The sequence below is a fragment of the Lissotriton helveticus genome, chromosome 8 (assembly GCF_964261635.1).
Source record: "Lissotriton helveticus chromosome 8, aLisHel1.1, whole genome shotgun sequence".
Taxonomy (NCBI): domain Eukaryota; kingdom Metazoa; phylum Chordata; class Amphibia; order Caudata; family Salamandridae; genus Lissotriton; species Lissotriton helveticus.
In genome coordinates this window covers 1,038,515,107-1,038,531,186 of record NC_136069.1, presented here as the reverse complement: position 1 = coordinate 1,038,531,186, position 16,080 = coordinate 1,038,515,107, and the positions used below count along the sequence as shown (strand labels likewise).

General features: G+C 44.4%; 1 protein-coding gene across 2 annotated transcripts in view; it reads left to right on the top strand.

Annotated features, from left to right (window-relative positions):
* The window catches only part of MAP3K15 (mitogen-activated protein kinase kinase kinase 15), a 1,227,172-nt gene that overhangs the window by 836,731 nt on the left and 374,361 nt on the right, over positions 1 to 16,080 (top strand). For both annotated transcript variants that reach the window (XM_078657886.1, XM_078657885.1), the window contains exon 11: positions 13,667 to 13,774. In XM_078657886.1, coding sequence (XP_078514012.1) covers positions 13,667 to 13,774 — 108 coding nt within the window. The remainder of the gene's footprint in view (positions 1 to 13,666; positions 13,775 to 16,080) is intronic.

Here is a 16,080-nt window from a genome sequence, read left to right as displayed (position 1 = left end):
ATAGGAGCCAGAGTATCACAGTAAGTTTGATAAAACTCTCCTGGAAGACCGTCCATGCCTGGGGTCTTGCCCCGGTTTAGAGAGTGGATGGCTATTTTGATTTCATGCTGTGTAACGGGCCCGGCTAGTACCGTCTGGATCTCTCGGGGAAGGGCCGGGATCGGCAATTCGTCCAGGAAGGCTAACATTGCATCCCGAGTGTCAGTAGGGGGTGGGGCGTACAATCTTTCCAAGTGGGTCTTAAACACATGATTAATCTCTATCTGTGTGTGTACCTGTCTGCCCATGTCATCTCTGACACTCGTGATTATCGGGGTCTCAGGGGTGTCTCTAATCAGACGAGCCAGCAGTGCACCTGACCTGTCCGCCTCCGCCTGTTGCCGCCGCAAGTATTCTCTGTAATCCATTACCCTTAGGGATTCCAAAAGCTCTGCATGCTCAATATTGCACAGTTGGAGATCCGCCCTGCGGTCAGGGTCTGTCCCCACTGCAGTTTCAAGATCTGCCAGTCGGCCCTCAACCGTGCGAAGTCTGTCATGTACTTCCTGTCTGGCGCCCACTAATCTGCCAATCGCAGCGCCTCTCAACACCGCCTTCATGGCATCCCACACAACCAGGTTCGAGGACGCAGAGTCCCAGTTGTCCCTGAAATAGCCCGTTAGTGTGTCTTCCAAGTGAGCACGGAATGGGCCATCCTCGAGTAGGGAGGGGTTGAGTCTCCAGGTGGGCACCGGAGAGGGGATCCTGCCCCAGTCCAGATCTAGCGTTAGCGGCCTATGGTCCGAAAACGTTTTGGCGAGGTAGGCCGAGGACGTACAGTGTGCCATCAAGGACTTGGTGCCAACAAACCTGTCCAGGCGTGTATGCAAGGTATGTAGTGGGGAGTAGAACGAGTACTCTTTGTGTGTCGGGTATAGTGTACGCCACATATCTGTCAGCCCCCACCCTTGGAGCCATGCTCGAAAGGAGTCAGACAGTTTATGAACCCCTGTCCCCTGAAGCGGAGGATGTGACCTGTCCAACCCCGTGTCCAGTATCATGTTCCAGTCCCCTCCCAGAATCCAAGGAATGTCTGCCCAGTCTGCTAGGGCCCTACTCACTATTGGGAGGAACCTGTCCTGATCGTGATTCGGGGCATAAATACTACCCAGGACTACCAGTATCCCATCCAGAGTGCCTTTAACCAAGAGATATCTCCCTTGGTCATCCGTCCTCCTATCTATCTCTACGAAGGGGACACCATAGCGCACCCAGATCGTGGCTCCCCTAGAGAAGGCAGAATATGTAGTGGAAAAAACAGTCCCTCTCCATTTTTTCCGCAGGGTGTGCACATCAGTCTGCGTTAGGTGGGACTCTTGAAGGAACACAATGTGTGCTTTCTGACGGAGCAGGAAGGCGTGCACTCTATGTCGTTTCTGTATCGCCCCCAATCCTCTCACATTCCAGGTAACCAGCCTGTACTTCCCTTTCACTTCAGCCATAATCAGATACCGGTGCTCGAGTAGACAGCAATGTGTAATGTAGTGTGTGCATTTGCCACTGTGACCAGAAGGCGGTTCCCTCCCACCCCCAAATCCCAACTCTGGAGGCGCAGCCTCGGAACCCAGCCGTGCCAAACAAGAAACAGTACAACAAAAGCAAACAATAAACCATGCATACGCTCTTGGGGGGTCTGCTATGCTTACGCCACATCTAATGGACAATGTTATTCGGTGCCGCCTGCTCAATGGCGCCGCCGGGAGAGTCATTTTTATAATCAGTGACTGTTACCGACCGCCCCCGGGGGGGGTAAGCTGCTTCTTTCCCGCAAAACAGTGAAATGTGTCTGTGTTAGTTCAGGGTGAATACCTTGTCCAGCTCACACAGTGGGGAGGGCAGCAGGCAAGGGCGCAGCACCGCAAGAGCACCTAGTGACTGCAAAACAACAGGCGCCTCCCCTGCCCACAGGGTCTCCCGCCCCCCCAACTCCTCCCCCCCAGAGCCCCATGAATGTTACAGGAGTAAAAAGGATACCAGGTGGACTCAGCGAGTCAGAGTACATTTGCAGCTGTCATTATTCCAAGGCAGTGTCCAGGATATATTATATGGAAGTATGTAAAGCTAATAGGGGGTCACCTATTTGTCATATTTGTAGATCTTACGGCAGCCTTTGATCTGGTCCCAAGGAGCTCCTTGTGGGCAGATCGAGGGAATCAAGGAGTCCCAGAGGATCTTTTATTAATGATAATGAAACTACATCAAGATAATTATGCACCCCCTTCCCCATTCTCCCTCATCAATGATCATGAACCTCTCGCAATCTCTCCCTGTATCTTCCAATCCCATCCCTACCCTTTCCCTTACCCGCTGCCTCCTCCTCCTACTACTATTACTACTACTACTGCTACTATTACTACCACTACTACCACTACTATTTCGACTAGCTTTCTAGCTCTATTTGACCTCTGCCCCTTCTCCCTTCCTACTGCCATCCCCCATCCTCCTCCCCGTCCCAGACACGGCAGAGTCACCGAAGACCTGGCACACAAGCTGACTAGCAGACCCACATGAGTGTGGACGTTCCCCCCCTATATATCATATCATCCTCTGAACTCAAAAGCTATTGTTGCTCCAGCATAATAACTGCACAGATACTTCCCCGAATTACCGATGATTCAGCCACCACACCAGAGCCATATTCCCCTTCCCTATAAAACAAGACAGAGCATGCAGGCCAACACCGACTCTCCCACCCATTGCCCCTTGGGGATAAAGGCATAATTCTACATCTCCCCCCTCACATGACCCTCCCCCACCCCATACTCACCCACTCCCCTATTCCTATATGTTTGATGTTTAACATCTAAGCGAAGCACACAACACATGGGATACCATTATGTTATTTTCTTATGCTAATGCAATGTGTAATCAATAATGCTATGACCACTGTGATGTAACATGTCAAAATTGCTAATAAAGCAATATTACACACAATTTTTTTTTTAACAAAAAAACATAATTACGCAAAGGTATGTTAGGGCCCTCAGGCCGAGCTCACTAATCCCATACCCATTAACAGGGGAGGGAGACCGTGTTGTGTGCTCGCACCCACCCTTTTCTCTCCCTATGTTAATGATGTTATCAGCTATCTGAAAGAGTGTAGACATGATTCATCAAAGCACTCCTCTTATCACAAACCCGAAGGGGTTTGCAGTCCTTGCTCAACAAATTTAAAACGTATTGCAATAGCAGGGGCCTTGAAATACATACTCCTAAAACATAATATATGGCAATGAAACCACATGGGACCTTCAAAGGGAATGTTGGGCTTCACATATAAAAGCTTGAACATTTACCTTGATTTTATTACTTGGGTATAATGCTTAATTCTAAACTTTGTTGGGACTCACAAATAAATAAAGTGTAGCTTCTTTAGCACATAGCTTCCCGGCAATACTGAAAAATCACAAAGCCACTACATCAAGGTCAATTTCTCTGGCAATTTAAGTTTATAGGAGTAAGACCCAAGCAGCTGCTCTATGTGGAGCTGAGTTATAGGGATTCACAGTAGCGGCTGGTACAGATCGGGGGTGGCGGGGCAGATTAAAAAAAAAGTACCTCCTCAGGTCTCGCCGCTTTGTCCCTCTGCTCCAGCGGAAGAGGAAGCGGGTCGGCTCTCCTGACCAAGCACAACACTGCAATACACTGTTATGATTGGTCTGTTCACCGTGGTTCGGTGCTCAGATGTGAAATGGAGGCCTGGGCATCTTCTCCATGCAGGCTGTAGTGCAGCCTGCATGGAGAACATGCATAGTGCTCATGACTGTTTGGCCGGCCCTAAGGGGCCGGTCAAACATTCATGCACACTTTACAGGGTGCCACCACTCCGTCCCTTGCTCTGAGAGCAGAGCAGCCACGCCCGCAAAGACACTGGAGGAAATAAAATGATAATAACATTCAGTTATCAATGTATTTTTCCTTAATTTCCACTGCAGTGGGGCAACGCTCCTCTGCCTCAGCAGTGGAGCCGCCACTGGGGATTCAACAAGGTGGATAAGCTTATACAGGGTGAGAATAAGTTTATAAGATCGTTACTGTGTCTCACTACTAGCACTCCTCTCATCCCCTTATACTAAGATACTGATCTCAAGAGAATCGAGCACTTAGCGGCCCTGAGACCCTTATTGTTCTGGGTGAGAATATGGCCCACACAGGAATTTAGCTGTTATAGAGAGGGGTTAATGGAACTTCTGGAGATAGATGAATCTCATACCTTTCCCTGGACCCGACATTTTGATTCTTGGCTTGCCAGATTGGGTCTAGGTTCCATTAGGAATCACCACAGGCTCTTTTTTTTAAGTTTGAGTTTATTAAACAATAGAGAGAAAACATAAAGATACTGGAAAAAGGAAGAAAACAGTCAATGTGATAAGTCATCAAATATACAATAATGGGAGAAGGGAGGGTGAAATTTATACATCAATATAAGGAGATAAAAATACAGTTACATCACTAATCATTTATCTGAAACGACACAGTAAGCATAATAAGCTACGAGAAGATAAGCAAATAAAAATAAGAAAAGAAAATTACGGTGGTTTGCGTACCACAATAGTGTGAACATCATGGGTGATGGAGGAAGGGGTAGATGAGGATAGCTAATTCACGAAAGGAAGCCAAAGGAGGTCACGCTTAATTGCTAGGGAAACAGGGGAAACAAAATTAGTATCTAACCTATGATGAAAACATGCTACATTCCACCAGGAGCGAAAGGAGACATTAGTGGCTTGTTTCCAATTGGATGTGTTATGATGGAGAGCAATGGCAATAAAAAGATCCAATAGGAGATAATGTCGGTGCCACTGGGAAAGTGCGGAGGATAGAGAACCTAAAAAGATGTGAACAGGGGAAAAAGGAAGATGAAAATTGAATTTTTTTTGGATTTGTGACCAGACCAAATTCCAAAAATGAGAAATGGGAGGGCATTCGAAGAGCATATGTTTGAGATCAGCAGATAAACAGGGGCATGACCAGCAGGTGGGGAGGGTATCAGAGGAGAAGGAGGATAAAACAGAGGGAGTGAAAAGTGTACGATTGTAAATAAAATATAAAGTTTGGGTTGTGTTGGCAGCTCTAGAGGTTGTATGAATTTTGGACCAAATTTTGTCCCACAGTGTGAGTGGCCATTCCAGTGAGAAATCCCGCTCCCAAGCTAACTCAACTTTTGATTTGGGCCTATCAATAGAAGATTGAACCGCGTTGTACAGAAAAGAGGCAGAAGGGGAAGAGTCCAATGCGGAAGCTATAGAGCGACAAGCGATGGGAATGTGAGAGGATACCGGCAAGGATGTAAGATAAGACAGAAGAGCAAGGTATAACGCAGTGTATTGTGAACGCGAATGGGGGGGCAAAGAGAAACGAGTCTTAAGATCTGAAAAAGATGGGGGAGATCATGAGAGAGAAGTTGGGAAATCCCGCGAAGGCCACGGGAGTGCCAAGACTTCCAAAAGAAAGTGTGATTACGAATTAAAAGTTGTTTATTATGCCAAATGGGCTGTTCGTGTGTCGAAGAAATAGATGGATAGGAAGAGCATAAGTAGGGAGAAAGAAGTTTGCAGGAGTGAGAAATAATAGGATTGCGAAGGCTAGTGAGGGGAGATGAAAGTTCACGAAACTCAAAGGGAGAAATGAAGGAAGATTCAATGGATAGCCAAAGAGGGGGGTGGAAAGATAAATCAGTGGAAAGCCAGCGAGCCGATTGTTTGAGAGAAAATGCGCGGTGATAGGCTCTAAAATCAGGGAAACGGACTCCAGATTGGGATTTATACTTTCGCAGGGAGGCAAGTGCAATACGTGCTCTCTTTCCCTTCCACAAAAAGGTCAGCAAACTAGAATCGGTTCTCTTAAAATAACAGTCGGGGATGTGGATTGGTATCATTGAAAGAGAATATAATAAAAGAGGTGAGAGCATCATTTTGATAGAGTTCAAACGCCCCCACCAGGACAAGAAAAGTGGATTCCAACGAGAGATAGCAGACTCCAATTTTCTGGAAATGTAATCAAAATTGAACTTCAGGGTATCCGATAAAATCCTAAATACCTAAATACTTAATTTTAACTGATTGCCAAGAGAAACCAGAAATATCAAAGAGATGTTTTTGACATGAAGAGTTCACTTGTCTACATTGAGACGGTAACCTGAAACAGCGGAAAAAGAAGAGACTTGTTGTAAGAAAAAGGGAAGAGAGGAGATCGGATCTGAACAGTAGAAAAGGATGTCATTGGCATAAACCGAAAGTTTGACTTGCTGAGAGGCAAAAGGAAAACCGGAAATTGAGTTATCCTGGTGAATTTTGGTAAGGAAGGGTTCCAAGGCCAAAACAAATAATAAAGGGGAGAGAGGGCAACCCTGCCGGACGCCTCTTTGAAGATTAAAATAGTCTCAAACAGCGCCATTAACAAAAATCGATGCCTGAGGACTGGAGTAAAGTAAAGAAATGAGAGAAATTACTTTGGGAGGGATACCCGTCCAGGAGAGAGCCTGAAACATGAAATCCCAACCTATCCTATCAAAAGCTTTCTCCGCATCCAGAGAGATAGCAGCTAGGGGGAGATCCAAAGAAGAAGCCTTACTAAGGATGTTGAAAAAGACTCTGGAGTTATCGGATGGTAGACGGCCTTTTACGAAACCAGATTGTTCAGGACCAATTAGATCGGGTAAAATGGGGTCTAAACGAAGGGCCAGAAGTTTAACAAAAATCTTATAGTCAGTATTAACTAAAGAGATGGGTCGGTAGTTTTTACAGAGAGAGTGATATTTATCTTCTTTAGGGATTAAACAGATTAAGGCTGTTGGAAGGAACCGTGCGACTGACCAGAATCCAGAAAAGTTTGAAATAAAAGTAAGAGCTTTGGTAGAAGAAAGGAAGCGAAATGGCTGTAAAATTCAATGGTGAACCAATCAGGACCCGGGGCTTTACCACGGCGTAATTTGGAGACCGCCTGAGTGATCTCGGAAAGTGAGATGCCGGCATCTAGAGGCCCAAAGTCGATGGGACGAGGGAGGGGGAGGAAGAGACTGGAAACAAGAAAGGATATCAGCCGAAGAAGGAACCTGTTCTGGGGTATAGAGATTTTTATAAAAAAGCATAAATTCATTAAGGATGTCCTTATCATTAAATAAAGAATCTTCAGTGGATGATTTAATCAGTTCAATTTTCGTCCGTTCTTTTTGAATTTTTTAATAATTAGCAAGTGATTTCCCCATTTTTTTCTGACCCCCATAATAACGCGCATTACATATCAGTAGTAAGTTGGAAGCAGCATCAGTAGTGAATTTGTTGAAAGAAATTTTGGCCTCAATGAGATCTTTAAGGGAGGCTTCGGAGTTTGAGGAGTGGTAAGCGAGCTCGAGTTGTTTAATCTTAGTGAGAAAAGAGGCAGATTTAGCCTTGTTAGCTTTTTTCTTGCGCGAAACGAAATTCATAATAAACCCTCTAGAAGCTGCCTTAAAAGAGTCCCAAACGATAACATAAGAGGAATCCGGTGTGTGGTTAAGTAGAAAAAACTCAGAAGCAAAGTTAGAAAATTCTGTACAGAAAGTAGAGTCAAGGAGCACGGAATTGTTAAACCTCCATCTACCTGAATGTGGAGAAAAGGGAAGGAGGTCATTGTCAAAGAGCACCGGGGAATGATCAGAGATCAAAATGGAGCAAATGTCAGAATGAATAGCATGCTGGGTAAGAGAATTGCTAAGAAAAAGATAATCAATGCGAGATTGAGAGTTGTGTGCAGGGGAGTAAAAACTGTATTCTCGGAGGTCGGGGTTACATAGTCTCCAAATATCCACTAGTGCGTTATTGTGAATGGTTTTGGTGAGTTGTGAGTGCATTTTAATGGGTAAGAACTTCACTTTGGAGCGATGGTCTAAGATAGGGTCAAAAACTAGATTGCAATCCCCCCCAAAAATGATATAATCCTCTGTTAGGGAAGAGAGTTTGTCAGAGACAGAGGGCCAGAAACATTTGTCAACACCAATGGGGGCGTAGACATTAAAGAAAACAATCGGTATCTTATCAATAAGCAACTTAACGAGCACCCAACGGCCTTGGGCATCACAATCCTGAGAAACTACAGAAACATTTAACTTTTTGTGAAACAAAATCAGCACACCACCCTTCTTACTATCAGTGGGAGAAAAGAAAACATGTCCCACCCAACAATTTTTAACTTTTAACCCCTTCGATGCTGATGACGGAACCGTTCCGTCATCAGTCACGGCTGAGCTGTGCTGATGACGGAACGGTTCCGTCACGACCGCGCCCTGTTCTGGAATGTCCAGCACAGGGTGCGGCTACGGCGCCGCAGTCAAGGTGTTAAAGCCTCAGCTTCCGAGAGATGAGACTCCTGAATAAAAGCCACATCAGTCTGAAGTCTGGCAAGATGAGACAGTACCCGTTGTCTTTTAATGGGGTTGTTTAAACCCTTAACATTCCAGGTAGTAACACGGAACGGAATACAGTGAGACAAATGTATAGCAGAGCAAAAACATGCTTACTGAGCCAATAAGAAGAGAAAAGGGTGAAAAGATAGAACTGCATAAAAGGGAGAAGAGGAGAAAGGCGAATAGAAAGAAAAGGAAAGAAAAAAGGAGGAGAAGAGAAGAAGAACGTCGAAGGAATAGGAGAAGAAGAAAGAGAAATGAGAAAACATGTAGACAGTACAAGTCCAAAAAGACGACTGAAAAACATACTTACGGGAACAAACGTAAAACAGGGGATGACGACGCCAGAGACAGCGGCGACAACGGCAAGAACAGCAATCACAAACGAAACTCCGTCCACACGAGAACAGGGAAGATAGAAAAGGGGGCAGGAAGGGCAACAACAGGGTGGAACGCAAGGGAGTGAACCTATGGGAAAAGGGGGATACGAGAGAAACAGAGGTTGAGAAAAAAGGATAAAACAATTAGGAAGAAGTAAAGCACAGAGTTGAGACAAGGTTCACAAGACGAAAATCAATCTGGAGCAAATAAGTTAAATCAGGTGGCTCTGGAAGTGTCCATGTCGGTCGCTCCATGTCGACGTAAAAATTCTTGCAGTACAGCCGGATCCTCAAAAGTAGTAGTCTTTTCCTTGTAAGTGACCTTGAAGAGGCATGGGTGTAGAAGTCCATATCTAGCATTTAAAGCGCTCAGTTGTGGACGCATATCAAGGAACTGCTTCCGACGATCAGCAGTGACTTTAGCAACATCTTGAGATAAATAGAGGCGGTGACCCTCCCATACAATTTGTTTTTTGACCTTGGTGGCAGAAAGCACTTGTAGAAGATCTGTGTACTGGAGAAACAACATATTGACAACACGAGGTCTAGAGGAAACTCTAGGACCCAGTCTATGGGCTCTCTGTATGTTAATGGAAGACAAGGCAGGGGTGTCCAGTATTTTTGGAAGGAAGGACTGGAACAAAGCAGTTGGATTGGACCCCTCCGCAAGTTCAGGAAGACCACACAGACGAAGGTTGTTTCTACGATTCCTGTTTTCCAAATCCTCTGTTTGTCTCGTTAGAAGACGAATTTCAGCTTCCATGGTCGGGATTCGAGAACAGGAACTTTGAACAGATTCAGTGGATTGTTCGAGAAGTAAAACTTGAGAGTCAAGTGTCGTCCATTTATCCTGCATGTTTTGTAGGGTTTGGGAAGTCATTTCCATGAATGGCCTGAGAGCTCGCAACTCTTCCAGAATGAGATCCAGAGATGAAGGAGACGGAGCGGTGTCCGGAGGCGGAGGATCTTTTTTAAGACATTTGGAAGAAGCCAAAGTGGTCGGAAGTTTGCTGCCATTATGAGACTTAGAAATTGCCCCCAGGTGACTCTCAGGTTTAGACATTGCACCTTCCTCCATCTCCTGTGGGGGAGAGTCAGAATCCGAGTTGGTAGGACCCTTGGTTGGAGTAGACAACTTCAAATTACGAAGTTTCCCCATGCAAGGCCAGCAGAAAGCGAAGGATTAATAAAGCTTTGGCCACTCAAGGTCAAAAAGTTATGAAGAAAGTCAGTTAAGCAGGAGGAGCACAGTCAAGATGAAACAGGAATCTTTAAGTCATCCGAGTAACCTGGAAGCAGTATGAAAAAGTCAAAAAGGGGAGCTAATGTAACGCAGGAAGGAGCTTCAACATTGTTTGGAGGAGGCAAGCGGAAGACACAGCACCATGACGGTTATTTTAAGTTGAAGAGGCAAGAGCGGCACCATATACAAAATGGCAGGTGGTACGTAGTGCGTAGAAATCCAAGCGAGTGCAAAAAAAAAAAGAATACCGCCAGTGATGCACTATGAAGTTGGGGTTGTGATTGGAGTCATAGAGAACAGCACCAAAACGATTGTGTGGAGAGAGCACTTCATAGAGAGGAGAAAATATAGGAGCTGAACATAAAAGATCGTGGAGAGGAGGGAATGACAAAAATTGCCCAGAACGTCATGAAAAATGAGCAGTGCCATGACTGTACCATGATTTTGGGATCCACCGCAGCACCAAGTCAAGAGAAAACAGCACAAAAACGGAGCAAGGAGAACATTCCGTCACTTAGGCAGGTCGGAACCAGCACCTAAAATGGCGGCCGGAGATCGAAGACCCGGACCGCTAAGAGGAGAAAATACAGGGGCCGAGCATAGAAAAGAGTTGTCAAAAACAAGGGCTCACCTCTAGGTATGTGGAAGTCCAAAGAGACATGAGGCAATGTAGAAGACTAAAGGTAACAGAGCGCTGAATGCGAGCACTGCCGGAGCAGCACACAAAATGGCGGCCGGAGCCGCGGAGATCCGAGTCCTGTCGGAAAAAACAGCAGAAGCGCCACAAAAACAAGGCATGAAGGTGCCGCACGTCTCAGCACATTGTGCAGCGGGAGTAGAGGTATTTTCTGGTCGAAATACTGCCCCTGAGCATCCGAGAAGGTGAGGAGTACGGAGTTCGTCGCGGGAGCTCTGCCGTCACCCCGCCATCTTGGCTGGCGCCTAAGCCACGCCCCCATCACCACAGGCTCTGACATCACATTTGAATAGGCAATTGAAGCGGATCTATTGGGATTTTGTGACAAACTTACTTCACCACAACTCTAGAGCAGCTAGGCTGATGGATTAATCTTTCTACATTTTGATTCCTTTTTGGATGATGTTCAACCCCCATTGGGCAAATCACTTTATTTGAAATTCCACTATGACACTCTCCAAACCAGAGAGTATACATCAAAATGGATAACTGATAATAGTGACTTGGTGGACACAATCTGTAATGTGTGTAATTTTCTCACCAAAGAATATCAGGCGCATATATTATTCTTTTGCCTTCCATATGCCACAACTTGGGACTTAGGAAATACCAAGCTTCACATAGGAGCCTCCAAACTGACACTTTCCGTGCATAGTTTTCAGCCTAAACCATGATTTGCTTGCAGATGGGTTAACTCAGAAAAAGTAAGGTATGAGCCTTTAAGGCATACCACATTTGTAATGACTAGTTGGAGAAGTCGATTTTTTTCAATCTTTCCGCAGATTGCTTAAGCTACTGTAGAAGTGGATCTAGTAGAAATGCCATGAATTTCAGTGTTACTAAATGTATCTTAACATTTATGTTGGAAGTCATTGACTGGGCCAACTTAGCACATAGGGAAAAAGACTTGTGTTCCAAGTCAACCACACAGCTGCACTTTATATGAATAAAGTTTAAAAGCCCACAAAATAAGATCGCAGACTGTATAGTTGCATTGGGATTGAACTAAAAATGTGGCCTTGGAAATGTAATGATGATGAATATTTATGTTCTGCAAGGTTGTTTTTATTTTCTATCTGATAATGACTTTTTAATTAATTGTTGCATCTTAAGGACCCATGAAAATTATTATGATGTTTTTTTTACTGTTTTTAGATAATATGACTATGTATTTTTTGTTTAATACAAGGTTTTCATTTGTGCTTTTTAAGGTTTGTAACCGAAATAAAGGTATGTTAAAATGAAATTAAAAGACCCTCACCACCAAACATGTGAAGAACTCACCCTCCCGTGCCTGTGAATCTTTGGCCTAAGCCAAGTTTCCTCATACCGGTAGGGTCAACAAGAGATGTCGGGTGTTGGGCACAGATTTTGGAGGCTACAGATATGTTCACACTCTCTCATTCTTACTGATCAAGCTGCCTCCCTGTTCTTAGTGCGTCTATGCTCTGCAGAGCAGACACAGTCTTTGTTTCAGGTGATGATTTCCACATCAGATAGAGACAAGGAGTGTTGTAAACTGGAGCAACCAGAGCATCAAAGCATCAGCACAATTATACGTGAAGACATTGCACCTGGCAGCCATCAGGCTTGTGGGAGTCGCATCTCTGGAGGAGACAAAGATTCCCTCTCTACCTCACCACAGCATTCATCAAGCCAAATGGTGGCACTCAAAAAGATATATTCAGCAGTCATCTGATAAATGCTCACTGATACATAACTAAGGCAGACCGGTCACCAACCTCCCACGATTACTGTTTAATATGAATCCAAAGCAAATCAGGAATGCCTACAATCCATTTTTCCAGTCTGTGGAGGCTGTCCTTTAGCCTTTTTCTTGTATCATGCTTTCCAAAGTTGATCCAAAATGGCCCACTTGCATTCAATATGGAGTCACCCTACCAGTCACCATGTATATTGCACTACTATTGTGCACACGAGGCACAAAAAAATCAGGTTATCCGAGAAAACAATGATTACTTGGTCAGTGCAAGGGTCGCATTTGTAAAACCATGCAAAGAACTTTCCGATCCCAACACCCTCATTAGAAGTGGCTCCAAAATAGTAAAGTATTATCCCAGCGATTAAGTTACCAATGCCGTTGGTATCGGTAACTTGAAAGGCAGGAAAATGCTGGCCCATTGCAAGTTGAACCCTAAGAGTCCACTACGAAAGGAGGAATTAGCCGAGGAATTGGTCATTCCGGCACCGATTCAATTGGTAATTCCTTATTTTGGCTTGGATTTTAAACAGGAGATTTTTGCTGCTCTTAGAAGCTATAATCTCTGGGTGATAGAAAATGATCTGCTGTACACCCACAGATCTCCCAGTTCCGATGGGGTCAGTAACTAGCATTAGCAGCCCCATTGGAATTAAGGGGCGTGAAGTAATGAGGGCCTAAATGAGTCTCCCTAAGTAGAAAGGGTAAGCCCAGACATGGGAGCTGAGACTGTTGTGCATTACCACTCATGCTGCACTTAACTGATAGGCAGAAGAAGGCTGAAACTAATCTGGAGTTGCTCATGTTCACATCCAAAAGGGACCTGCTGGGGTGTTTCAGGATAGACTGTCCCTGGGGGTGGGATGAAGTCTGATTTGCTTATGGCTGGTACCTGTCTTGAATGACAAAGACAAGCTATAAACAATGGACTGAAAAGCTACCCAGAGTGATCACCATTCCTCTCATTACTTTATGTATTATTTCTGTATTGTGTCTGTCAGGGAATGAGTGATAGTTACTATACACTCCACAGCTCCTTTCCCCTATTGCATCACTGTGAAAACAAATGTAACTGAAAAACATGCATGGTCATTTATTACAGTATTTTAAGAAATAGACTTGTGTATTCACCCTTATGCTTAAATGATGTTACAGAACAATATTATGGGAGCAGGAAAAAAGACAATGTATTCCTATATTTTAGGTCCTGGTTTTGGAGCCAACAAAAGTCTACCAACCTGCCTATGTTTCAATTAACAAGGAGGCAGATGAAGGAACTGTGTCTTTGTGGCATGTTTCACCTGTGGAAGTGGTAAGTGCAATTTTATTTTTCTAGGAAATTTGTGGATGCTAAGATTCTTGCTTTGTCTCATCTTTAAAGGTTTCTCATGTGGTTTCTTCTGATTCATCATTTACTTATTGCGGCCACCAAGACGCAGTAGCATTGCCATGGGACATTGGCTCTCGCCCATGGAAGACAGTGGGACCCCTGTGGCTGTTTGAATTATAAAATATAGCAATAATCAGTGTTCATTTGGCCCCTACTTGCTTCTGGGCCCCTGTGCCACTGCACTTGCTGCACAAGTGGAAGCTATGCCCCTGCTAAAATGCACAAGCAACTTTTCACACCCCTGCCTCTGTCTACTATTGCCCATCCTGCTATTCGCGTTGGGCTTCACCTGATAGTATGAGCTTGTATAATGAAACAAGCAACACAAAATGAGCTCTGCCTCTAGGAGAGGGATAGTCATCACTTTATCAGTAAACATTTTTAGATAGATTTACGACAAGGCTCTGGTGAACTGCCTCCCTAAAATCATTGCGCAAATTGGAATATTAAGATCACTTTATTGCAAGAACGGGGCACCACCAAGCAATCCAACACTGTGGTATCTCTTTTGGTATCCAGTGAGTGAGAGCCACAAAAGTTTAAGCTATTTCTTCTAAACGTTGAGAGCACTGTTAGGCTTCTTTCAGGTTTATTTGGCCTTTCCTGAAGATAATTGATTTTAGTCTGCTGTAATGGTTTCTGAGAAAAAGATTCGGAGGGCTCTCCTTATATAGAAGTTAAGATTGCATCATTTCAAATTAAATTTTCTTAATTTGTTCTTTTATTGCACAGTTTATTCCATTTCCGGTGTGGGTAACAATATTTCACTTGGTATATGTATAGATTAAAAACTGGGTAGCTGACACGTGTTTCGCCCCTAGGGCTGTCAAGCCAGGGGTTTTCTCACGGCTCAGTAGGTAACAAAATTTTGATTAGGCCTTCTTAAGTCTGTGCTACTAGTAGTATTTAATCTTGGGATAAATCCCTTCTCACGGTCTGTTCACAGGTCGGGGGTGCTGAGTTGCTTTTTGTTCCGTTGGGTTCACCTCATTCTTCTCCCAGATTGGCACCTGTTAGACCTGGCCCTTTCTGCAGGGTCACCCCCAAACTTTTTGTGTTCCTCTTCCCTTTTGTTCTGACCTTGTTTTTGTTGAGTTTAGGACTCTGGGCACTTTACCACTGCTAACCAGTGGTAAAGTGCAAATGCTCTCCCCCTAAAATATGGCAGCAATAGCTTATCCACAATTGGTATATAATTCCCTAGTAAAGTGCACTATATGTGCCCAGGGTCAGTACATTAAATGCTACTAGTGGGCCTGCAGCACTGATTGCACCACCCACTTCAGTAATCCTTCAAACATGGCTCAGGCCTGCCAGTATGTGTGCCATTTAACACTGCCAATTCGACCTGGCAAGTTAACCTACTTGCCAGTGTTGTGTTCTGTATTACTTAAGGGCCAGATACATTCTAACCTATGTAATGTGGTAATTTGGAAGCTGCCTGCCTTTGATTGGTTATCTACTTTTAAGTTGAAGAAATAAACCTATTTAAAACCCAGTTGTGTGGACTCAAAAGCCAGACCCAAACCTTACCTTTTATTACATACAAATCACACCTAAGATAGGCCCTAGGCAGTCCTATGGGCAGGATAGAGTGCATTTAAAAGGTAGGACATGTACTTCTGAGTTTTACATGTCATGGTAGTGAAAAACTGCTAGATTTATTTTTCTCTACTGCAAGGCCTATCTCTCCTATGGTTTAACATTGGTATTGCCTTAAAGCATCTTTTAAGTGTAATTTCCAATTGGGAAAAGATAGAGATTTGGAGTTTGGTGTCTTTGGACTCACAATTTAAGATCACAACTTATAGTAAAGTCATATTTTAATTTGTAAGTCTGAAAAAATACCACTTCTAGAAAGTTGCCAGTTTTTTACTTTAACCATTCTGTGCCTCTGTCTGTCTCTGAATACACATCTGGGTTAGGTGGCAGCTGGGCTTTGTGCATTCCCTCTAGGCAGTCACACAACGGGAGCTGGGGAGTGAAATTTGCATCCTGATGACCCCTCACCAGGCTGATGAGCCTTTATGAGGTAGATTAGGAAGGAGGAGCTGACACTTGCACCTGAATAGGGCTGTGCCTGTCCCCACACACAGAACTGCATACCCCCTTAGTGAGTCTGGAGGCAGGTCAGGAAAGGCAGGGACATTGTGATCTTCAAAAGCATCTTTGAAGTCTCCCCCACTTCAAAGGCACATTTGGGTATAGGTACTGGACCCCAGACACCA